This window comes from Mytilus galloprovincialis, chromosome 13 (assembly GCF_965363235.1).
Source record: "Mytilus galloprovincialis chromosome 13, xbMytGall1.hap1.1, whole genome shotgun sequence".
Lineage (NCBI taxonomy): Eukaryota > Metazoa > Mollusca > Bivalvia > Mytilida > Mytilidae > Mytilus > Mytilus galloprovincialis.
In genome coordinates, this window is record NC_134850.1 from 44,290,072 (window position 1) to 44,317,800 (window position 27,729).

Consider the following 27,729-nt stretch of genomic DNA (forward strand, 5'->3'; position numbering starts at 1 on the left):
GAAATAATTTATATAGTACCTGGGTTTTCCAGTAATGATGTAGTCTTTTATAGCCGACTATATGGTATTGGTTTGCTCATTGTTGAAGGCCGTAGATTGCCTTTACTTGCTTACGTCGACTTTATTTGAACTTCGCTTTGATGGATTGTTAACTCATTGGCAATCATACGGTTTATTACCACATCGTCTTATTGTATTTACCAGATTAATCCAGTTGTTATATTCCACTGACCAACGACAATTAATTTTCATTAACCTCGCCATTAGGAGAGATAGATTACGTCGAGGGACTGTACTAGTCATGATGCATTTTTATATAGTTTCCGTTCTCGAATGAAAGTCCACGTCAATAAGCAAAATAAAACTGGGATCCTGTAAACATGCATTTTTTGTTTTGCTTTCTTTTAGACGCATTTGCTGTAATTAATTGATTTTTAAATTGCTAAGGTATATATTCCATATGAAGGTTCTCCTATTTACAGGAGGCTTATAATATACAACGAAGAAGAAACCGAGCGCCATCTGTCGTCATAATGATCATTAGCATAATACAACGATGACATTTCACACATGGACATTTCACACATTGACATTTAACGAATCGACAATGTTACAAGTTACAAAACATCAATTATATATACAAATTATCAATTTACGAATCGACATGTCACAAGTTACGAAACATCAATTATACATAAAAATTGACAATTTACGAATCGACAAGTTACAAAATATCAATATACAAATTGACAATTTACGAATCGACAAGTTACAAAACATCAATATCCAAATTGACAATTTACAAATCGACATTTAATGATTCGACAAGTTACAAAACATCAATATACAAATTAACAAATCACACAGTTACAAGTTACAAATTGATAAGTTACGAATCAAAAAGTTACAAAACATTAGTATACAAATTGACAAATCACACAGTTACAAGTTTCAAATTGACAAGTTACGAAGTAAGAATTTTGACCCCGTTGGCTTTCCATAGTAAATGTCCACATCAATAAAAGCCATTTTTTTACTAATTTATGTGGACAGATTTTTAAGAAAATAACGTATATAATATGCCGCTATTTGCATACATTCTATATTATTTACAGATCTATATTTTGTATTTCTTATACAGTTATATAATATCTCTTGAAGAATACAAGTTACTTTACATTTTATTATTTTTCGGTAATCAGATGCAGTTCAATGATTTCTAAATACATACTTAGTTTCACCTAAAACCGAAATATCGCCCAATTATGCATACTTTTGCCCTAGGGTTTTGTACTTAAGAATTTGATTTTGACGATCGATCATTGATCTATTCACAACGTCCCGATAAATATTCCATTTCCAATGCATCGCATGACACAAACATATGTGTAAGTATTTATTAAAATAATATGCTATGAGAAATACATAGTTTAAGATTTTTTTATGAATACCACTTAGTTAAAAGGGTGGGTTTCCTTAAGGAAGATCGCTTGCCATGTTTTGGGATTTTTGTCTGATTTTCGGAATCCTCTGGTGTTATCCATTTGAATACCTTATAATAATTTGCCCATTGACCCCATTTTTCTTTTTATAAATCTTTTACATGTATAATGCTAAGACATCTGTAAAAGTCTTATAAAATTTTAATTATTTTTTAATAGTTTTTGAGAACTTAAACTTGTCAATGATAAAGCTATGAAAAGTCAAGAGATAATATTTTCCCGCCAAAATTTTAATGGCGCACATTCACCTAAATATTGTTTTGCTCTTTTGATTCCTTGACTGATTTTTTTTTCATTCAAACTTATTTAACTAGAAAACGAGTTCATGGACCCCTCTTTTTTGAATTGCCATTTTGGATTGATTACGTAAGAAGATTATGTGTACCAATTTTCATAAAAACGACAATAGTGCAATTTTTTTTAAATTTGATAAATATACAAATATACAGCAAAAAATGATGTTTTTTTTTTGTTTTTTTTTACATTCATGAACATTTGATAAGTATGAGTTATTTCTAAAACAAAATAAACAAAATTAAAGGACATTTATGTGAAATAGAATTTACAAATAATTTTACAAAAAAAGGCTTGTGTTTATCTTTTAAAACAAAAAAGTTATGTAATTCTGTCGAAAGGAAAAATACGTCCACAAATCAGAATTTAGAGCAAAATATGAAATTTCGGACTCATTTTACTCAGAAAGTAGGACTCAAAGGTATGTTTTTGATTACACATTTGATAAATCAGGCAATAATAGCCTATATCAAATTGTCAGCAAAATTTCAATATGGGATCAAAAGTGTATCGTTAACTTAAGAGTTTTCTAAGGAAAACCTTAAAGAAATCCTTAACTTTAGTGGCTTTATGCATACGGGCACAGAAACAATTTTCCACGATGCTTTACAAAAAAATAATATTTACGAATTAAAGGTAATGAACTTTGTGTTAGTGGTTACATTGAGAAAAATTATGGAATAAGGAGATCGTGTCATTATTACGTTCTTGTTCCGGTATATTAATGCCTGCAGATATATGTCAAAATATAGTAATCTTCTAAAACTTCCTTTTAGTGGAAGACTAAAATATAATTTCTCAAAGGTAAGAATCTTGTTTTTTACTGCTTTTTAACTATTGATATCTGAAAGTAAGTTTTGATAAAGAAATTAGTCATAATGCATCTGCTCAGGTGTGTATTATTTATTTTTCCAATTAACTATAATACATTTATTATTTCATCTTTTGTATTTATTTTTCATTTATACATTGTTCAATTTGTAAAATATTGGGAAAAGTTAATATATTGTGTACAATTATATGGAAATTTATGGAAATAGCAATATTTTGCTTACTAAAAAAAACCCTCTGCAATTCTCATTCATTCATTCATTTTCATTCATTTTATTCATTTCATTCCTTTCATTCATTCCATTCATTCATTCATTCATTCATTCATTCATTCATTCATTCATTCATTCATTCATTCATTCATTCATTCATTCAAATCTATTTCTGTATTTATTTATTGATTTATTCTTCTTTATCGGAAAAATCACGATTAGAAACAAATTTAAAGAAAATTCAGTTATTACCAAACATCTTATCCTTATTCATTATAATGTTTCAAAAATATTAAATTGTAGATGTGACATAAGATAAACAAACATCAGTCAAAAGCAGTAACCATGGAGATTAAATTAGCAAAAGCACTACCTTGCCTTGCCATACTTCTGCTCTTTATTTTCAATACATCCGAAGCTGTCGAGAAAAAATCAAATGACAGTTCCGGTAAACAAAAAGCTTTGTATATTGCTGAAATTTTGCTTAAACATCCTCACTTCGCGGAGCAAATATGGAATATTGGATTTACTGCTTTAATTAGTGGTGTAGGTCATGGAAATCAATCTATCGATAAAGAAACAAAGAAAATCTTTTACAATTACGTTCTGGACAACATTCCTCGCCTTTTGAAAAATAAAGATTTTGAAAATATGATACACGATATTTCTTACGAATTCACTGAAGCATATAAGAAAGCCAAGTTGACTAAAAGTACAAATGTTCCGAACTCAAACGAAAGTTCTATAACACATGAATTAGCTAGAGAGATTCTATATAATTTGGATATTGGAAGAATATTAAAGAAGAGTGCGAAGAATGGGAAACCATTATTAGACAGGATAACGGGGAGAAATACGACAGATATCATTCTGATTGCTCATAAAATAATTGATATGGTTCCATCAATTTTGAATAGTACTACATTTACCCAGATACAACATGTCGTTATTAAAGAATTGATACAAGGATACGAAACATTTATGAAGGAACAAGAAGGAAGTTTTGACAGCTCTAATGATAATGTTACTAACTTCATTATCAACGTTCTAAAGCATACAAATTTACAAAAACTAACCACTGGTGTCTTATTGGCGGGAAAACCAATTATAGACAGTATTAGGGGGAAGGATTCTACGGGTTTGTTGATGGGACTAGGGTATATCGCTAAAGCCTATCCAAAAATACTAGCCAACGAACATTTCCAACGTTTTAAAGATATAGCAATGACGCGATTTGGATCTACGTTTCTTCAGTTGAACCTAACTAATTCGGACTTGCAACAAAATGCCAGTAGTGTTATCAAAGATGTCTTCTCTAACACAAATAAACTCCAAATGGTTCAAGAAATACTGAAACAATACAGTGCAAGCCAAGTGCTCCGATTATCTGTGAACGATAGTGTAAATGGTATCTGTTATAGTGATTCCATGGATTTTCTTGATTCCTTGATGAATATGTCACCCTGGTCAGTAAAAAGTAAGTAGATTTGTTACGTTCAAACACACCTCTCTAAGAAAAACAAGAATTAATTTCACCTAGAAACTGCAGTTAAGCATAATCATATATAAAACAAATGTCGTGTGTAAGTCTGTGCACTAACAACATTTCTATAACCTTATTTGAAATTTTAAAATCCACTGAAAAAGTTTTTACGTTTTGTTTTGTACTGATAACACATTATTGAAAAAGTTTTAATTTATTTGAATTGAATTGAACCACTGGATAATATGAATTACAAAAAAATAGATGGACCATTTGAAAAAAGTATTGATTACCACTTTTAGTACATAAAGTTTTCTTGAGAGTTACAACATTCTCACCAAAAGAGTCCTACACGAAACTGAACTATGTATCTTGTGTTGAAAGAAAGGCTCAAGGATTTATTTTGCATCTTAGAAAAGTATACATGTATATCAGAATGATGTTTTATTAAGGTAACTTTCCTGGACATATTTGATCTTCAACGATTTTGGTTCTGTTTTAACTGGTTTGCTTGTGATGGACTCAAAACTATTCATGAATGCTTACTTGGAAACTGTACAGATTTAAAAAAAATCAAGTCGTAAAAATTATAGAGTATCAAAATATGAAAAAAATTCAACTGTCTATGAAGAGCTTAATCCAAAGGAAAAGCCATGTCCTCTGCCAACAACGCCAACAACAATACGATCAAAATTGTATAGTTTAATTTCGTCCAATTTTTATCTTAAAGACATATAATATGAAAAAAGAAGATGTGGTATGATTGCCAATGAGACAACTCTCCACAAGAGACCAATATGACACAGAAATTAACAATTATAGGTCACCGTACGACCTTCAACAAAGCCAATAGCATTGTCAGACAGCATGATACAACAAATTGAATCCATAAATGCAAAATATTACTTAATATTACAACAAATGATATTTTCATAACAAGTATTTCATTGTATTATTTTTGTTGTTGTTTAGTGTTTGATTCCGTTGGAAAGTTAAGTGACGGTATAATGTATGGACAATTATTTCATTGTTTTATTTTTGTTGTTGTTTAGTGTTTGATTCCGTTGGTAAGTTAAGTGACGGTATAATGTATGGACAATTATTTCATTGTTTTATTTTTGTTGTTTTTTTTTTAGTGTTTGATTCCATTGGAAAGTTAAGTGACGGTATTTTGGATGGACAATTATTTCATTGTTTTATTTTTGTTTTATTTAGTGTTTGATTCCATTACGGTATAATGTATGGACAATTATTTCATTGTTTTAATTTTTTTGTTTTTTTAGTGTTTGATTCCATTGGAAAGTTAAGTGACGGTATAATGTATGGACAATTATTTCATTGTTTTATTTTTGTTGTTTTTTTAGTGTTTGATTCCATTGGAAAGTTAAGTGACGGTATAATGTATGGACAATTATTTCATTGTTTTATTTTTGCTGTTTTTTAGTGTTTGATTCCATTGGAAAGTTAAGTGACGGTATTTTGGATGGACATTTAAACATGGTAGGATCGTTTGACGAATGTAACAAAGTCCATGCATACATTCCTAAAGGAACAGTACTTGGAAACAAAACAAAACAAACAGACAGATCATTTAATGGACGATTTTGTACAGTCAAAATGAATGTTCCTCAAGAAGTACTTGCAATGGTAAGCATGCAATCATGATTTTGTACAGTCAAAATGAATGTTCCTCAAGAAGTACTTGCAATGATAAGCATGAAATCATGATTTTGTACAGTCAAAATGAATGTTCCTCAAAAAAGTACTTGCAATGGTAAGCATGAAATCATGATTTTGTACAGTCAAAATGAATGTTCCTCAAGAAGTACTTGCAATGGTAAGCATGAAATCATGAGTTTGTACAGTCAAAATGAATGTTCCTCAAGAAGTACTTGCAATGATAAGCATGAAATCATGATTTTGTACAGTCAAAATGAATGTTCCTCAAGAAGTACTTGCAATCCTCAAGAAGTACTTGCAATGGTAAGCATGAAATCATGATTTTGTACAGTCAAAATGAATGTTCCTCAAAAAAATACTTGCAATGGTAAGCATGAAATCATGATTTTGTACAGTCAAAATGAATGTTCCTCAAGAAGTACTTGCAATGGTAAGCATGAAATCATGATTTTGTACAGTCAAAATGAATGTTCCTCAAGAAGTACTTGCAATGGTAAGCATTTAATCATGATTTTGTACATTCAAAATGAATGTTCCTCAAAAAAATACTTGCAATGGTAAGCATGAAATCATGATTTTGTACAGTCAAAATGAATGTTCCTCAAGAAGTACTTGCAATGGTAAGCATGAAATCATGATTTTGTACAGTCAAAATGAATGTTCCTCAAGAAGTACTTGCAATGGTAAGCATTTAATCATGATTTTGTACAGTCAAAATGAATGTTCCTCAAGAAGTACTTGCAATGGTAAGCATTAAATCATGATTTTGTACAGTCAAAATGGATGTTCCTCAAGAAGTACTTGCAATGGTAAGCATGAAATCATGAGTTTGTACAGTCAAAATGAATGTTCCTCAAGAAGTACTTGCAATGGTATGCATGAAATCATGATTTTGTACAGTCAAAATGAATGTTCCTCAAGAAGAACTTGCAATGGTAAGCATTAAATCATGATTTTGTACAGTCAAAATGAATGTTCCTCAAGAAGTACTTGCAATGGTAAGCATGAAATCATGATTTTGTACAGTCAAAATGAATGTCCCTCAAGAAGTACTTGCAATGGTAAGCATGAAATCATGATTTTGTACAGTCAAAATGAATGTTCCTCAAGAAGTACTTGCAATGGTAAGCATGAAATCAGAAAAATACATACTTTTGGTATATACCATATTAATCCAGTAAGACGGGGCGTATGCATCTATGACAAAAATAATGACACGAAGAAGAAAGAAGATGTCTAGTGTAAGTAGTAGTGTTCATTATATATGGTCGTTAACAAGAGACAAATGTCTATGTATAAATTGACCTGATTCTAGAAATGATAGTGTGTAACAGTAACAGAGGATTTCTAAAAGAGAGATGACCCGGTTTTTGGATGTGGGATATAGGTGTTGAAAAAGTGGGAATGTTGGGTATAGGATGTAAAAGTTGGAGAATTTTGGTATAGGGATGTTATAGTTGGAACATGGGGTATGGGGCGGAAAAGTGGCAATTTGGGATATTGGATGGAAAAAATGGGGATGTAGGTTATTGGGTGTAAACAGTAGGGATGTGTGACATAGGGGTTTAAAGGTATGGATGTTGATATAGAAGGTGGGAAGACGAAACAAATCCGTCGTGTCCCCCCTCTGAGGATTGTTTCCTATATGACAAATCAAATCATAAATATTATTAAATTCACTCGCAGGTTTCCTGATATGGAGCAGGAACATGAACAATGCACAAAAAAAAAACAATGATTAAAACACAAACAGTTTTTTTAGTATGACGTCCATTATCACTGAACTAGTATACATATGTGTTTAGGGGCCAACTGAAGGACGCCTCCGGGTGCGGGAGTCTGTCGTTGCATTGAAGACCCATTGGTGGCCTTCGGCTATTGTCTGCTCTATGGTCGGGTTGTTGTCTCTTTGACACATTCCCCATTTACATTCTCAATTTTATTAATAAAAATAAGATTTGAATACCGTTAGCTCTGATCTATTGCTTTTTGAACTGAAGATAATTTTGATGTTTGGTTCTAGGATACAAAAGGAATTCAACTTCATCTGACATGGGGTCTTTGTATTCCTGACAGCTGTCAACATAACGACGTGAAAGGACTCCTCAGTACAGGTATTGTAGATCAAGCATATCAAATAAAGGAAAGCAATACGTGAATATGTATAATCTGTACATACATGTATGATCAAAAAATCATTACTAGTGGACTGTTTGGCACTCATACTACATCTTCTTATATCTATTAATAAAACAATGAATAGAAAATACGTGAGGAACTCAGATATGCATTCTTAAAAGAAATCAGACGAACATTTGACACTCTTTTTTTTTTAAAGTGTAAGAATGATAAATTATTTTTTATGTATTGCATAATACTCAATAATAGCATTAATAGCGCGAAACACACGAAAGAGTGCTGATGAGTTGATATTTGGACAAAGGAGAATGTATGTTACGGACGCTCCTCTCTTTCCATAAATTCTAAAATCAAAAATATAAAAAACGTATCCTTTAACACCCTTCAGGTTTTCACCAGATAGTCAGATATACTTTTTTATATTATCGAATTTAGTCCGATATATTTACCATAGTCCCCGATATATTTATCATAGTCCTTCAAGTTACTTGCGTTTAGGGAAGTCTGGACAGAAGACTCTCAAAGTTGCCTTATTTGAGATCTCATCATTGATATCAAGGAATGAACCAAAGAGTTAGGTGTTTAGGTGAGGCCTTGACTCAGAACCAAATTGACCAAAAAGTTGTTAAATGTTATATTCAATACGACTGTCACTTTCAACATTTCCTATCGAAGGTCGGTGGTTTTCTCCGGGCACTCCGCTTCCTCCATCAATAAAAACTGACCGCCACGAAATAGCCTAAATGCGGGGCTTAAAAGTGGCGTTAAAACACCAACAAAAAATCAAATCATTTTCAACATTATCATGATGTCATATAAGGATATCATTATCTTTTTAATTATTGATACTTTAATTATTGTTGTTATCACATTCCACTGTTTACAATCTGTACTCACATTTCATTTATGACATTTACTTTTAGAAGCACTAAAGACGATAGCACCTTTCTTAGGCAGTGTGTCAGTACATTGTTCAGAGGAAAAATCGGTCTCCGATGATCCATCAGCTATTACGGCAATGTACTATTTTCTTTTATTTTTTTAATATTTCCATCTGTTAACTGAAGTAAAGTTCTAACTTATGTTTTCATCAAATATTTTCATCTGTGCGTGCTAAATGTAAAATTAACATACACTGGTGTCCCAATATCGTTTTTGAAACATAGTTGAAGTGAATTTTTAAATTTTTTTTTTTAACAATTAACTGATATTCTTTGCATATAGTTACTAGTTAATGTCTTTCATTAATAAAAGCAACACACTTTTTTCAAATTATATAATATATAAGTCGATAAATATTTATTCTATTATATTGTATTCTAAATTTGCAGTGCTATATTAGCCATTTTCGGAAGCATCATGTTAATTGGTACAGCTTTGGAATTCATATTATCAAAGAGATCAAAATGGCACAAGTCCTGGTCTCTGGACAAATTTTCAAAAGTGCAAAATAATTCCAAACAGCACAACGAAATAGACACAACATCCGGTAACAAAGACATGTCGGCCGGAACTGTCGAAAGTTGTAAAACCGACAAACTTGACAATAAGGAAAATGTCCTACCAGAAAACTATGTGCCGCATGCTGAACATGGTATGAATGGAAGTTGCAAAGATATGTGTTCGGAACTTGATATGAAAAAATATTACCAAAAGGAAGTTGTACCTGAGTCAGAAAAGAATGCATGCAAGCGAAATGACGGTAATAATCAAATTATTACGACTTGAGTAGCATTTACACTTCCCATGTGACATTAATATTATCATAGAGTTATGTGTACACATGTTTTATTGTTAACATGTTTGAAAATAATGTCAGACCCTTATTAATTATAATTGAATTAATTATTCGACACGCAATCAGGTCGCATCCTACTGATTCTAGTGTTTTCAAAACTAAAGCATTGATACTTTATAAGTGTATTCATGTTCAAAAATTCAATTACACATGTTTCTACCTTGTTTGAGCCTCGGTGTGAACACGACTTTTAAAGTTTATACGGTTCTTTTAATTGTAAGGTATGTGTACACTGAATCAGATTCTCGAAAAACATACCAAAGGGTATTTATTACAGCCAATTTCATCGAGTGTGAAGCCAAAGGTAATATATTTGGTTAGCTTGCTTGTTGGCTGAACCGTGAAGTTATTGTTAGGTTAGATAAATTAAAACATTTCGAAGTAGATTAATCCGACATATATCTAATCTATCTAGGCTACTTGAAAAGGAGGGTAGTATACCTGACTTAATAATGACGCCACGGTTCAGCGTACAGTCAAACTTACCCAATATATTACCTTTGGCTTCAAACTAAGTGAAATGGTCTGTAGTTGTTTGAATTCAGAATATTCAATTACAATAAAAATGAATGTCTGATCAGATCAGGTAGAAATTCATAAAATAATACTAATAAGTATATGTTAAAACCGGTTGTCAATTGCATGTTTTAAATATAGTTCAATATGTAACAGAGACAAATTGTGATTCACTTGTTTTTGTCTACTAAGAAAAAAATATTTATTGCGATATGGGGTGGGGAGGGTGGGGAGCACACTATTGATAATTATCGCGATATGGGGTGGGGAGCACACTATTGATAATTATTGCGATATGGGGTGGGGAGCACACTATTGATAATTATTGTATGTTGAGCTTATGTTTTTTTAACTAACTGAATTACACGAATTATGGAATTAGAAAGATAATTCAATTTATTAATTTCTTTTATCATTTCAGGAGTTTTGATAAGATTTTTGACGGCATTTGCTATTCAAGTAAATACCAAGAAAATCGTTTCAGTAAAAGCAGGACAAAACGCGATAAACTGTATTCATGGAGTTCGTTTCCTCAGTATAACATGGGTTTTACTTGGGCATTCATTGAATTATGGACTGTTTTCATTGCCTGGAGTATGGACCACAGGTAAAACGTTTCCTAGGAAGTTTTCTTTTTTGCTGTCTGTTTGTACATATATTGAAGGAGTGCATGTGTCACAGTTTTAATTTTTTCTTCCAGACACAATTATATCTCAAAGCAAATCCTACGTTGACTTTGTTATAATACAGTTGCCTCAGAGTGGAGTGCGGGGGCATACTCTGTCTAGTTTAACAATACTTTGCGATCGAAAATAATAGTTCATGCCGAGTTTTAACATATAAATACTAATTCTTTATTATTTCTAAATAGAATCCAGCCAAACCTAAGTATTGCTTTGTGTTGAAAAAGAGGGACGAAAGATACCAAAGGGACAGTCAAACTCATAAATCTAAAACAAACTGACAACGCCATGAAAGTGTTTTTATGCTCTTTTGTATTTGTGTTTTCCATTCTATGGTATTGAAATGCCACGTTAACAATTATTCTATTTTTTTTAAATAGATGGTGCAACTGCAGTATAAGTTCAATATTTCCTATTCAACCAAGTATATCATATTCAACCAGATATTTTTTAATTTGTCATAACAATATTTTCCAAGTTCAAAGCAAAGTAATCAGATTTTTTAAGCCCGTCAAAATGTTGTTTTTTTTATGATGGTCAAATGATCTGTATACTTTTTGGTGAAAATAGGATTAAAACTTTTTGAGTTACAGCACTTTGTAACTAAAACAGGGGTGTGTTTTTTTCACATGTCGCACTGTATCTCAAAAACGATTTTTGATTATTGCTTAAAACTTTACAAACTTCTTAGTTATATTAATTTTAAGATCTGTATACTTTTTGGTGATGATTCAAGATTTAATTTTTGAGTTATTGAGTATTTTGTAAAAAAGGGGTAGAGTTTTTTTACATGTCGCGCCGTATCTCAAAAACGATTTATGATTATTGCTTAAAACTTTACACACTTCTTTGTTATATTAATCTAAAGATCTGTATATTTTTTGGTTTTGATTAAAAAAATTATTTTAGTGATATGTAGTTTGTAAAAAAAGAGGGGGGTTTCACATGTCCCGCCGTATCTCAAAAACAATATATGGTTATTGCTCAAAACTTTCTCAGAAACTATTTATGATTATTGCATAAAACTGCCACACAAGGCGTCGGGCGTATCATGCGCTCATGGCGCAGCTGTTTATTCTTGTCACGAACAACATGATAAGCATCACCCTTTGGCGGATTCAAGAGATAACGTAGAAGGCGTACCCAAACCTCCATACATTTTCTACCATGATTCGTTTTAGTATATAACGCCCCCTTTTAAAAATTTTGGACCCCCTCCCCCTAATCACCTATGGAAAAGAACTATTCGTTCTTCATCTGATAGACTTTTACAGTACAACAAGTAAAGTCAATTCATTTGCGCATTTGATGATTCGAAAACATGGAAATCGATTGATTAAACACCCAACATCTCTACCAAAGATAAAGGGGAATTGTGTCTTCCCGTCTGTGCTTCCGTCCCGTGTCGTGTTAATGTTTCGTTCGAGGTAGTTTACCGTTAATTGACACATGTTGATTATCAAGTAATCTTTTTGTCAGTTTCATGTTTTTGTAAACATATATATACTAAGTGCAAACTTAGCTTTGCGTTTTATGGCCACACATTCTTGTTTTTTTTAAACAGGATTTTGGAGATTGGGTCAATAAATGGACTTCTTATAACATTTGTTAAGGGTAACACCCTACTCTGTATCTAAACTACTTTCAGTAATTTATTGGGCAGATTTGAAAGTATTTTGTATGGTCGTTTGAAGTGAAACTCAGCTGATTTGCTGAATAACCATCGATTACACATATATATATATATATTTAAAATATGTGTAGCATCTATTTCATCACATCATACTAACAATTATTGGTCATAGTATCTTTTCAATTGTTTATCGAACTTTGTTCATATGTTAACAAAGGAGGGACGAAAGATACCAAAGGGACAGTCAAACTCATAAGTCTTAAACAAACTGACAACGCCATGGCTAAAAATGAAAAAAGACAAACAGACAAACAATAGTATACATGACACAACATAGAAAACTAAAGAATAAACAATACGAACCCCACCAAAAAGGGGAAGGGGATAATTATATTATTTTTTTTTTAAAGATAATGGAAAGTGCCGTTTAATTTCAAAGAATACCGAAATTATTTATTTACAATGTTTCTCTTTAATTTTTAGCCAATCCTGTGCGAGTGCCGGAGATGCTGGAAACTTTTACTTATCAAGCTGTCTTATCAATACCCCTTGCCGTAGATTCCTTTTTTATGATCAGGTGAGTCTAGTTGAGGGCTCAAGCTTGTATAATGTTATTATATATTTAAACAAACATTTATACAAAAAAGCAAGTAAGCCAATCAAACCTTTAATCTGCATGCATTAGGAAAATAGCTCTATTTCGCTTGTAGTTATTGAACACACAAACTCGAGAAACAGCAAATGACACTATTAATAAGGCCTAAAATAAAACAAAGTACTCAAAACATAATAAAGGTCGTCGATAAGTTCATATTTTTTTTAGTACTTTCACGAGTAACATTATGAGTGCCACATGTTGAGCTTTAGAAGTACAAGAGATCACCCCCGAATTTTGGTGGGGTTCGAGTTGCTCATTTTTTTTTATTTTTTACGTTGTGTTATGAACAACTGATAGATGAATAAATCATGTTCGCTGAGACTAAAAAATCAAACAAACACATCTAACGAATTTAGTGTGAATGCCTTTGTATAATACCAAAATATTGGTAAATAGTATCAACAGTATGTCGATTGTTTTTGCAGTGGAATGTTGGTTGCATACAGTCAAATAAATAGTGCATCAAGATTAATGGACAACTTCAGTTGCTCGAAGACAGCCGCATTTGCTGGTAAATACATATTCCACAGATTTTGGAGGTATATTTCTTATATATAGTCACAGTAAAATTATTGCAAAATTAAAGTTATCATTATTTTGACGAAGTAATGTTTTATTATTTCATCAAAACTAACATCCAAGAGGTTAAAATTATGCAATCCTCATCAATTCAATACTTTAGGATATGAATAAAAGGACATGTGGGATGATACCTAACACAAAAAGAATACTAAGATGTCACCAAACAGTTTCCAACAAGAAAAACATGTCTTAACAAAACGACACAAACAAAAAATCGAAAATGAATCAAATTGAAACACTCATTTCTGCAATCAATTAAAAAAATCAGAATAACAAACTAAAATATAATAAGATATGACATCAGAGTTCCTGGCTTATCAAACAGGCAAATAATTTTGTGTCAGGGTTAATCTTGTTTTTCGTAACAAATCTCAACCATCCCCTTTTTAAATATTTTTAAACACACATCGACGATATTCCACAACTATAAAATGTATACAACAATACTTTAAATTGGTGTAGCATTTATTATAGTTTTTTTTTTTTTTTGAGATTTTTAGTTTTGTTTTATGCATGAAAGTTAAATGAAAATAAATTTATACTTTGGTAAACATTTGACACATCAAATATGGTTATAATATAACATAATGGTGTGTTTCTTCATAATGCTTTCAAATATGTCCCATTAAAACAGCATTTATGTTGTAATAATCAGTTCAAATACACTAACATAATGTAAAATCACAATAATACTGAAATCCGAGGAAAATCGAAAAAGGAAAGTCCCTAATCAAATGGCAAAATCAAAAGCTCAAGCACATCAAACAAAAGGATAACCATTATCATGTTCCTGACTTGGTACAGTCATTTTCTGATGTAGGAAAAGAATTATTAAAACTGGTTTTATAGTTACATGTAGCTAAACCTCGCACACTATGGCATAACAGTAGTCTATATACATGTATATATGTTACAGTGAATTTATATAATCAGGGATTATGTAGAATCCATAAAATTTTCAGGGATTATGTATAATCACTGTTAGTTTAGGGATTATAAATAATCACTAAAACTTTCAGGGATTGTGTATAATCACTAGAAAAAACGTCAGGGATTATACAGAATAACTGAAATGATACTAAAATATATAACATATTGAAATATCTTAAAAGTTAACCTTTATATATCATAATAATAACCTTAATATTGTAAAACGTTAGGCATAATTCATTAATATGAAAAACACAAAAATATTGAAATGTTATACACAAAATAATCAAATGATAAGCACAATATAATTAAATGATAAGCAAAATATATATGGAATAATTGATGTTTTGTTTTTAATACTGACTTTATCAGTAATAATATCAAGCGAGCCCTTTTTGATATTGACTGTATTAGTATTAATAATATCAAGCGAGCCCACACGGGCGGCTTGATGAAGTCAGTATGAAAATGTTAAATTGCATAATGATTATTCTTTTTATCGTATTGTTTTAGCAATTGTTTTTAGGTTGAGAATATGAAATAATTTTAAAATGAAATTGTCATTAAAACTATTTTTATGCGTACAGTTGTTTTGATAAATGTTAATGTTATGTATAATATTTTAATATTAAACATTTTATTTACAAACTAAATTTGGGTGGCATCGACTATTACACATTTGCCCTGATTTTCTACAGGCAATGAAAATGCCTAACGTTTATCAAATTCACATCTGTTTTTACCACGATATCAACATTAAAAAAAACCTTGTCCTCCACATCAAATCAGATTTTACGGTACGTCTTAGAGAAATAGAGTTTTCAGCACAAACATCTGAAGGTACAAATTGTACCAATGAAGGGTAATCAGCAACCTCAAACTGATATCTTGTATTAAAGATCCGAGCAGAATTCCATGCTATATAGCAAGGCGATATCCTTCTTCAGCCTTTTCGTGAATAGTGACCATTAGTTTTTTGGGATCTCCCTTTCCTGGAACCAAGGATTTGTATATTAAGACTATACAAATCCTTTGCTGGAACCACTAGTGTAATTGGTTTGAGATATCATCTTTGAAGCTTTTAATTATTGATAATCCCTGAAATTATATTAGGGAATTTGTAGAATAATAATTAAAATTATCAGTGATTATATAAAATCACTGGTCATTTTCAGGGAATCTATGTAATCACTTATGTTTTTAGTGATTCTACATAATCCCTGATTATACAAATTCACTGTAACATATATATTTTTTACATGCACACGTATAAAAATTGCGGTTTTTATCCAACGCAATCATATTTTCCCTCCGGTTTATATGATCCGTTCATCCTGTATTGACTCTTAAAATTCAAGAGTTTATCTAAAAATGAAGGTACTTTTTATATGCCTTCCATATACCGTTTCGATCCCTAATATCAATGAAGAGACATTTATTGTCGAAATCCGGATCTGGTGTACTAAAAAAATACTGACACCGTATGTTTGTGGCATAACATCGTGGCCACAACTTAATTTTTAATTTTTTTTTCTGTTTAGTATTAAATTCATATTAAGATCCATTTTGTTAAATCTTATGATCAATTTTATTTGGCTATCGTCAATGGCAGTCAGCAGGGTTAAAGAACATCAGTTGTTCGACCTGTTAGTCAAATGCGTTTTGTTTAAATATACTTTTTCACTTTTTTGGTCTTTTGGAAAATGTTATTTGTGCTGTATTTAGACCCTTCTACAACGAAATTTGTTCTACATGCACACGTATAAAAATTGCGGTTTTTATCCAGCGCAATCATAGGTTTGAACGTAGTTTTCAATTAAGACTCGTAATTTCTCGAGCAGAGCTCTTGGGATTATATTGGTGTCTCGGATTGATACGGATGCGATATTGAAAAAGCCATATGATATTCTCTCTCTATATATTCCTTTGATTAGTTTAAAATTCAATTAATCTTCTTTTTAGGTTAACCCCACTATATATGATAGTAATCATGGTATTAACCTGTTTGATGAATTATTTTGGTGATGGACCATTTTGGCCTTCTGCTTTACCATTAGCAGATAATTGTAGAACCAACTGGTGGACAAATCTGCTGTACATCAACAATTTTTTACCTGCTGTTAATCAGGTAATTTTCATAGATTTGTTTACTAGTATCTCATTTATTGCTTTAATTGCTTTAATTGTTGGTATTAGGTGAATTGTGTCTGTTCTTGCTGTTCCTATTATTATTCATTTAATTCAAAAGTTAGTTCCAAAAGTTTACGCAACATAGTTAGACAATTTTTGATTATTTAGAGTAACAATATCATATTAGTAGCAACAAGTTTCATCTAGTTTATCAATCACATAGAGTTACACGCAAAGCTACTGATTTTGAAGCAAGTCTGCTTTAAAAGAGGTGTATCTGATACCCTTTCGAATAGACATTTTTTTCTAAAATGCGGTGACATCTAAATTCTTTGAAACCTCTTTATTCGTTAATGTATACATTTCAGCTGTAAATATCACAACAATATCTTTTTAGTTCAGGTACATGGAATAGTTACCAGTTTCCAAATGGCATATTAAGGAGGTAGACCTAGGTTAAGGGAGATAACTCATAAAATCATCAGTATGTTTGTGTCAACCACTTTCATAAATATATTCTAAGCTTCTAGGTAACATAGGTTATTTCTACTCTGTTTCAGGTAAGTGCTTAAAATACATTGATGAAACTTGACTTTTACAAACGCATTACTGATTTAATGAGTTATCTCCCTGAACCAAGGTCTACCCCCTTAATATGTTGATAACATAATCATGTTGTAATAAATCTATTGTGTTTATATTGCAGTGTATGTCTTGGTCTTGGTTTCTATCAGATGATATGCAATTTTATGTTATGACCCTTTTCGTCCTGATATTTTTGGCAGTGTGAGTACACTTTTTTCTCCAATTCAACAGACTACATTACAAATAGCACATACAGAAGAAACATGTTCGCCTTTATGAAAATCAATCACACGGAGAAAGAAAACAAGCAATCATACCACATCTTCATTTTTATAAGTATAACAAAGTCATAGACAATTGCTCTCTGTACTGAGAAAATACAACATTGGGACAAACGAAACGACACAAAAAAAACTCTTTAGAAGTCATCGTAGGTCATTGAAACGTTTTAAGCAATCAACCAAGATTACCACGTACCTTACGTTGACAATAATGGTAAACGGGTAAATATAGATAGAAATGGAACAAATTTAACATTTGGGACTAAATTTTTGATTATGAAATTCTATGTAAATTGTCAGAACATCAGTTTTTTTGTACTTTATAGTTACAGGTATATATTTATGAAAGATGGATGCGTGCATTGGTTTCATATTTAAAAAACGAATTCATACAATTTATTAATCTGAATTGGAAGACCATTCACTGGCATGCAGTGTATCTCTTTATTTAGTGTGTTAATAATAATGCATTGGAAGGGAATGATGATTTGATTTTAATTATAGTTTTCTTGTTTTTTTTTTAGATCAATGAAAATTGGTCTGGTTCTTATATCTGTGTTGATGATTGGAGGAATGTCTGCAGCAGCTTATTCGGAGCACACATATAAAGGAGATCTTTTACAGTAAGAAAATTTTATATTGAGATTAGATCTAGAATATTATCATTTCAAGAAAATGTATTTATCTCTAAAATAGAATTATATTTTATACGCGAAGTTATGCTTATTTAGCTGTCTCTGATTTATGATTTTGTTACTTAAATTTTTCATCTTGTTTTCTTAATGTTTTCTTAATTGGGAAATGATTTTATCGCTTTAATTCTTAAATTCTTAAATTGCTATAAAAGAAATGAGATTAAGGTTGAACACAACTAGGGGCAAACCAACCGATTCAAAAAGATATTTGAAGGTCATATTAATTGATTATTATGATTTTAAATAATTATGCAGGAGGGTGCCTATAGATTTTTTTTTATTACACTCATTTTTGTCATAAGAAGAGCTTTAGATTGCTTTTTATCCCATGTTTTTGATATGTTAATCAACGAATTTTTATTGTAAAACGAGAATGTGTCCCAAGTTCACGGATGCCCGACTCACACTATCATTTTCTATGTTCAGTGGACAGTGAATAGGGTTAAAAACTCTTAATTTGACATTGAAATTAGAAAGATCATATCATAGGGAACATGTGTACTAAGCGTCAAGTTGATTGGACTTCAACTTCATCAAAAACTACCTCAAAAAAAACTTTAACCAAAACTTTAACCCGAAGCGGAACGGACGGACGGACGAACGAACGGCCGAACGAACGGACGGACGAACTGACCCACAGACTAGAAAGAAAACATAATGCCCCTCTACTATGGTAGGTGGGCATACAAATACTTACACTGCAGCTTTGTTAGCTATGATTTGGCAATCCACATTGCTATTTTTGTAATATCTCTGACTTCGTCTTCATCTCATTTCAGTGGCAAGGAAGATAATGATGTATATTGGACCAATGTTTACACTCCACCATGGTGTCGAGTATCTGCTTATTGTGTTGGGTTACTCCTCGGAATCATAATGAAAAAACGACCAAGGAAACAATTAAACTGGGTATGTAACACTTTTCATCTTATATTGTCGTTTATAAATTTATAAATTATTTGAAATTATTTAAAAGAAACTTAGGTTTCAACTCCCAAAATTGATATGCCGTGTAATCGAATTAAGACATGCGCGTTACATTGACCTGTGCATGAACTGTCGCAAGTCTTGCCTTCCTCTGATAACGCGATTTAACGGTCAAGCCCTTTAAATCGAATTATAAGAGAGAAGACGTTATTAAAATCAAAATATATTTTATTGGCGAAGTAAGATCATGGCTTCTGTCGGTTACCAACCCACAAACAAATGGTCTTTGGGCAACCGTAAATTAGATGCAAATAAAATAGATAAATAAAATTCAAAATTCAAATAAAAACTAAAATGAAATAAAATTTTGAAATAATGGGGTGCTGACTTGAACCCTGGCAACAGATGTCCAAAATCAACATGAGAAACTACGTTTGAGGTGGAAATGAAGATTACATGGATTAATGTTCTAAATTAAATAATAATACAGCCTCAGGTAAAGTTGGCTTTAGATTAATTTGGCTATTTATTTTAGGTATTTTTGACATATAGCTCTTCAACGGTTTCGGTAATTATACATCTTCGGATTTCAAATGATTGGCTTTGAGGGTTCTTGATAAAGGTTATACAGAAAAGCGCTTCGGACGCAAGAAATCATTAAACGTGGTGTTTTCATTATTTTTTTTTATATAAAATAAAATATTTGCTATCAATCCATAAATGTATGTCATATTTATGATTAAATCTCAAATAGGTTGCATAACAGTTATCGATCAAAGTAACCAGAATTATAATTAAGTATGCCAGACGCGCGTTTCGACTACTTAAGACTCGTCAGTGACGCTCATATAAATATGAATCATAAAGTCGAAACACAACATGGGTTTTGTCGGATATATTGATTGATTATTTGGTTGCTTAACGTCTAGTTGTAAGTATTTCATGTCAAGGACGAGTATCGGATAAAAATAGACCTTATACAGTTGCACGTGTACATGCATATATGTACATGTATAAGTAATAAATAATACTAGTGGTAAGTATTTCATACATGTCCAGAACGAATATCTGATAAAAATAGACCTTATACAGTTGCACGTGTACATGCATATATGTACATGTATAAGTAATAAGTAATACTAGTGGTAAGTATTTCATACATGTCCAGAACGAGTATCGGATAAAAATAGACCTTATACAGTTGCACGTGTACATGCATATATGTACATGTATAAGTAATAAGTAATACTAGTGGTAAGTATTTCATACATGTCCAGAACGAGTATCGGATAAAAATAGACCTTATACAGTTGCACGTGTACATGCATATATGTACATGTATAAGACTTTGATTGTTTCTAAAACATTCGAATACAAAGTAAGGCCACATTTAAAAATATTTTGGTTTGCCCAAACCCTACCCAAGGTTGAGACAGTGGGTAGGTAGGTAGGAATTTTTTTTTAAGAAACTTACGTATCGGATGTTTATTAGTCTTCATGCCTATCTGATTAAAAAAAACTTCTTCAAATTAGGACAATAAAAGAATTTGAGTAGGCAGCTTTTTTCTGGGTAGGTAGGGTTTGGGCAAAAAAACCCATTCTTTTGTATGGCCTAAAAGATTTAGTCTGTTTTGTGTGATTCTTATAACAAGCGCATCTTCAAACAGCTACAGAAGATTACATAGAAGATATTTTTCACACCTAAATAGGTAAAAAGTAAAATCACAAAAATTCGTAACTCCGAGGAAAATTTGAAAAGGAAAGTCCCTTATCAAATGGCAAAATCAAATGATAAAACACATCAAACGAGTGGACATATGAATTGAAATTCAATTGCATATAGTCGATCTCTGTATATCCGACGAAGCTCATTTATCTTTTTTTTTAATCAATAACTTAAATTTAGGCAGTAACAGTTCACCGATGTTCAAATAACATAAACAGTTATGGCCCACAAAATCTTTTGATATCGTCAAAGACGTCCATAGATATCTTCTAATGATAGTAGCCAGAATCCGATCGAGTATGACAGCAACAAAAGTTACTTGCGGTTATTAATTATATTAATATTCAAAAAGACTAAAAATTCCTAAAAGTTTTGCAAAATACAGTTAGCTTAAGGTAATATATTCCTGGGGTAAAAAAGCCTAAGCATTTCTTGTAGCCGATTTTTTCTTATTGCCATAAGTAACACGGCTGGTGCCTGAGCACCTCAGATCCCTCTCTACTTCGGTAAAACTCATCTTGTAGTGTAGTTCTCTGTGTATCATTGTGTAGACGAAATTTTTTCATTATTACACTAATAACATAATTTATGTCTTAAAACATATCATAATTGATCTGCAACACGTAAGATAATGACAAATGTGATTTTATTTGATTTCCTGCAAAATTTCTATTGTTCTATTGTATTGGTAATTTGTGTATTTTTAAATCCTGAATTTTTTTCCAGTTATTTGCATTGTAGCCCTGTCATGTAATGTTGTCTCTATAGTGTTAAACTTAACATTGCCATGGGAGTTTGTCTAGCCACAGAACCAGGTTCAATCAACCATTTTTTTCTTAAAATGCCCTGTACCAAGTCAGGAATATGGCTTATGTTATCTCATAGTTCGTTTCTGTTGCATTTTGGTATTTCTGTTATTTCGTTTTTTTCCTCTGATATTTGATGTTTCTATCAGTTTTAGTTTGTAACCCTGATTTATTTTCTCTCAGTCGGTTTATGATTTTCGAACAGCGGTATATCACCGTTGCCTTTATTTACATTTTAAAGACAGATTCTATATCCAAGAGATAAATATTGATATAGTTTATGTGTGTATATGTCGCCGTTTGTCCTGGTCGAAGATCATAATCTTCAAACTTTGATTCAAGAAGTTTGCATCTGCTATTTCTTTTACAGATACAGGCGGTCATTGGGTGGACACTAGCAACTGCTGGTGGATTATTTGTGGTTTATATACCTTATACATATTATAGGAAAGGAGGCACACCTTGGTCAATAGACGTTAAAAGTGCATACGAGTCTTTAGCAAGACCTTTGTGGGCATCATGTGTTGCATGGGTTGTGTTTGCCTGCCACAATGGCAATGGCGGTAAGTAATTGTAAACAATTATAACAATATAATTCAGATTATTAATTTTCAACAAAATTTACATTAATATTAACGGTACCGATTTGTCTGAACCAGATGCACAATTCGACAATAAAAGTCTCTTTTGTGATGTTTCATTAGCTCATCAAAGGTTATTTACCACAATTTAAGTAGATTCTTCTCTTTTTGTTTGGTAGTCAATGTCAGTCTTTTTTCTGACATGTTTTTCCTTTAAAATCTAATATCTCAAAAAAGAGCTGTATAACCCATCAATATTTTAGCTTATTCTTTTCCTTAATGTATGCTCATCTGATTTAGAATATCAATTTCAAATTCTAGTTGTTTTTTTTTTAATTTCACCTAATTACATCTTTAATGCTAAAGTATTGTTTAATTTTAAACATGTGACAATAATTTTGATCTGTTTTTGTTTCAGGTGTAGTGAACAAGATTTTGTCATGGCGTGGACTAGTTCCTCTCTCCAGACTGTCATATGCTGTATATCTGATACACCCTATCGTCATGATGACCCATTTCTATTCCAGGAGGACACTATTCTATATAAGTGATTTTAATGTGGTAAGTTTAAAGTTTCTTGGGATACAACTATCATTCCGAGATATATTTCATTATACTAGAAATCGTATCATGAATATCTAATATATAGTTATCAAAGGTACCCGGATTATAATTTAATACGCCAGACGCGAGTTTCGTCTACATAAGACTCATCAGTGATGCTTAGATCAAAATAGTTATAAAGCCAAACAAGTATAAAGTTGAAGAGCGTTGAGGATCCAAAAATCCAAAAGCATATATACAACAGGCTATTATTTCAACTAGAAATTATTTTTAGTCATGGAATTTGCATAATTTCTTGTGCTTGAAATTTTTAAATAATTCCATGTTAATTCTGTATTTAAATGTTCTGTGCGGCGCACAACACTTTCTATCACAGAGAAGAAAGCACATTTCAATAGAATGTACTGTGCCGCGCACAACACTATCTACTCAGTTAACAAAGTACATTGTATGGAAAGTGGTATGCACCGCTCAAAACATTATAATACAGAATAAACATGGAAATTATTAAAAAAAAATCCATCACAAAAATTATTCATATTCCATAATCAAAAAAAAATTAAAGTTGAAAAAATAGACTGCTATTTATACATTTTAACTGCCTTTAAAATTACGTGATGTACCAAAATAATAAATGGAATAATTTCTTGTTTGAAGATAACAGTTGGATACTGCTTTATCTAAAAAAAACATAAAAGACATTAACCTTTTGAAACCTGCATACAATTTTACGCAATTCCATGATTTAATAGTTTCTAGCACAAAATTTTGAAAGCTATATTTTTATTCTCTATATTTTACTTTTGTTTTTTTGTTTTTTGTTTTTTATTATAAACTGTTTGGAGGAGTCGCAAATTTGAATGTACTTAAAACACATTGTTTTTTTGGAATTAATTAACTTTAAAAAGAGCGGTGTCGTGTGCGTTGAAGTCTCGTGCTTGTAACTACATCCACACTCAGCGAAACGTCACAATCGGTAATTTTACATTACTGATAAATCTAGAATAAAACCGCGAAACGTATCGTAATCAAGGACACTTTTCGAATTTTTATTTTCCATGATCGATTTAAGAAATATGACTTATAATGAACAAATAAACATATCTTAATATTTAGAATTAACTTCATTTGTGAATAAATGTTGAATTTCCTAAGATGGTCATAAACAAGTGTTCAAAACTTACAAGGGACAATTAAATAATAAGTCGCGTCATTCAAATATCAATCATGTGGACAAACAAAAGATTTTTTTATTTCCTTTAATATAACCCTTTCACGAGAGAATACATGACAAAACCAAATGAATCGTGTATGTTATCAGACAAACGATGGAATCTAGTCAAAAGTGCTTCAGAGCAAAACACTAATTTGCAAATTGAAAACCAATAAAAAAAAAACTATTCGTATGAATTTTGGAAAATAAATTAAAAAAGAAACATCTTATCCGAAGAAAATTTGTAATGATATCAATAGATTGACATGACAGAAAAACAGACAAGGAATGAAATGTACAAGTATTCGTTTTATCCTGCAGTTAGCAAACTATTCTACAAATAACAGATAAAAAAAATAATATATTGTATATATATACCTGTATGCGTATTACAATGATACAACACATTATTATTGCCATGATTTATAAAATGAAGAATAAATTTGAAATGAACGTACACATTGAATAATTGATATACAGGGCCGTAACTACATTGAGGCAAATGAGGCAAATGCCTCATGTTGGAAATTTCCAATACAAAAAACAAAACAAAAACTGAAACAGGATTGTCTTCATATCAACCTGAATTGTTTTCACGGAAAGTGTCTTGCAAGTCTCTCTGATGTCTCCCGTGCATGTTTTTCGAGATCCATGTTTCTATTTCACTTTTAGTTTTCAGAGTGGATGGTCTATTGTTTGTACTTCTGTGTCCCGGGTTTGTCTTTTGTTCATTTATTGTCCTACTTTATAACTATAGTCTGCAGAGTGTTGATTTTCATTCGTAAACTGTGGTTTTGCCATGTTGCATGTCCACCGATGTCCAGACATTGTACGAGAAACTATTTTAAGAATATACGATGCTACTGGACATAAAAAAAAATTGTCGTTTCTGCATGGAGAATTGAACTTGATATCAAAGATTACAAAACTGGCTCTTTTTTGAAGATGAAACTAGATAGCTGACATGGTTTAAATTAAAGTAAGACCACCAATTTCTCGGTATCAAATCATCTTTAAAAAAAGTCAATGTATTGCCATATGACCTTTTACTATGGAACGCCATAGCTGTCTTCCGTTGTTCATATTTAGTATATGCTGTGATCATTTAATTATTTTCAGCGGTTTTTTCTCGATTATGAGTGCCGTTTTCATTGTGTTCAGTAGTATAACAATTATGTTGAGCAATAACATCATAATGATCAGTAGAATACTCATTATATTGTGCAGATCTGGTATTATATTCAGCACTTTAATCAATATACTTAGCAGCCGTGGCTTTATGTTCAGTGGGTAAATTATTCTATTGAGTAGATTTGTCTTTATATTCAGTACTTTTGAAAATATCTTCTGTCAACATAGTTTTATATTGTGTAGATTTCTCATTATGTTGACTACAGAAACCGAAATATTCAGTGGTCAAACACACTTTATAATCAGTACTGTTGTCATTATGTTGAGTGAAATAAATATTATGTTCTGTAGACTGATCATTATTTTCTGTAAAATAAATATTATGTTCAGTACAAACAACTTTATGATCAGTGGTCAAAATGTTTTATGTTTGGTTAAAAAAAAATATCATACTAGGTGGTTAATCAATTATATTCAGTGCTTTTTTCATTATGTGGTGGTGGTAGACTTCCGAAAATAACCGAAAACATACGATATACATGTATATACATAACCACCTAGTATAATATTTTTTGAACCAAACATAAAACATTTTGACCACTGATCATAAAGTTGTTTGTACTGAACATCATATTTATTTTACAGAAAATAATGATCAGTCTACAGAACATAATATTTATTTCACTCAACATAATGATAACAGTACTGATTATAAAGTGTGTTTGACCACTGAATATTTCAGTTTCTGTAGTCAACATAATGAGAAATCTGCATAATATAAAAATATGTTGACAGAAGATATTTTCAAAAGTACTGAATATAAAGACAAATCTACTCAATAGAATAATTTACCCACTGAACATAAAGCCACGGCTGCTAAGTATATTGATTAAAGTGCTGAATATAATACCAGATCTGCACAATATAATGAGTATTCTACTGATCATTATGATGTTATTGCTCACCATAATTGTTATACTACTGAACATAATGAAAACGGCACTCATAATAGAGAAAAAACGCTGAAAATAATCAAATGATCACAGCATATACTAAATATGAACAACGGAAGACAGCTATGGCGTTCCATATTTTACATTGAAGGATTAAACTTGCATGAAGTCGTGTTTAGACTCTTAAACAGAAAAAAAGAATATGGAGTAAACGTGCACAGGACACGAAGTCAATGCATAGAAAAAATACAAATGATCAATGGCCAAAGTTTTTTTTCCCTATTCTTCATCTTGATAGATGATGGAGGGTCTTCAACAATAAAAGAATCATTAATACCATAAAACAAGGTCAAGATGGTCCTTAGTGTCGACTTAAGCAGTACTAGTACTTAAAATATAATACTGCACTGTCACTCTATTTCAATCTAGACATAAAAAAATCACCAAAGTCTGAATTAAGCACAATACAAGACAAGACAAGAACAGACAGACATCATGATTATGAGAATTTCGGTTTTTGCTTTATTCTACATATCGGTCTACTTTTAATGTTGTCTCCGTAAAACCAAAAAATCTTAAATTACAATGAGTTTTTGCTTTGAGACAAGAATATTGTCAAAAGAAATAGCTTAACATTAATTGAGTTTCAATGTAAGAAAGAGTCCGCCGGGAAACGCTCAGAATGCACGATCTTGCGTTATTTTTCTCAGAGCTTCTGGGGGGGGCCTTAAGCGGCCCCGAGACCCCACGCATATTTTTTTTCCACCTCGCTACGCTCGGCGAATATATTTTGCCTCAATATTATAAGAGGCTAGTTACGGCCCTGATATAACAACTGTAACAATTGATTTCCTGATCTATTTTAGGTTTACCTGTACATCGGACATACTGTTGTTAGTTTCATGGTGGCATTTGTGGCATCATTAGCATTTGAGTCTTCCTTCTTATCATTAGAGAAAATAATAATGGGGCGATAGCATCAGTCTTAAAGTAAAATATAGATGGACTACAGAATTACGAAATACTGCATGGAGAAAATTTGATGGAGTACTACATATATAGATTATTGAAATATACTGTGGATTCCTAATTATTCGTTGGATACCAATTTTCTAGGGTTTCGTGGGTACAGGTGAACAAACATTTAAATGTTCAACGAATTATACATTTTCTATAGGTTTTGTGTGCAAAGAGTG

At 31.4% G+C, this 27,729-nt stretch overlaps 1 protein-coding gene across 4 annotated transcripts; it reads left to right on the forward strand.

The window, feature by feature from the left end:
• The first annotated feature begins 2,513 nt into the window (after positions 1–2,513).
• Positions 2,514–27,729, forward strand: LOC143057798 (nose resistant to fluoxetine protein 6-like). 4 transcript variants are annotated; one of them, XM_076231210.1, is made up of 16 exons: positions 2,514–2,600; positions 3,143–4,316; positions 5,767–5,969; positions 8,026–8,116; positions 9,065–9,161; positions 9,473–9,843; positions 10,877–11,062; positions 13,255–13,348; positions 13,855–13,968; positions 16,904–17,069; positions 17,778–17,857; positions 18,462–18,560; positions 19,412–19,541; positions 22,462–22,654; positions 23,091–23,233; positions 27,400–27,729. In XM_076231210.1, the coding sequence occupies exons 2-16, from the start codon at positions 3,185–3,187 to the stop codon at positions 27,508–27,510; spliced, it is 3,210 nt and encodes a 1,069-aa protein (XP_076087325.1). In that variant the 5' UTR covers positions 2,514–2,600; positions 3,143–3,184; the 3' UTR covers positions 27,511–27,729. The 4 variants fall into 4 exon arrangements, with proteins under 4 accessions (XP_076087325.1, XP_076087324.1, XP_076087327.1 ...); XM_076231209.1 differs by lacking the exon at positions 2,514–2,600 and adding an exon at positions 2,609–2,688; XM_076231212.1 differs by lacking the exons at positions 2,514–2,600; positions 3,143–4,316; positions 5,767–5,969 and adding an exon at positions 6,771–6,811.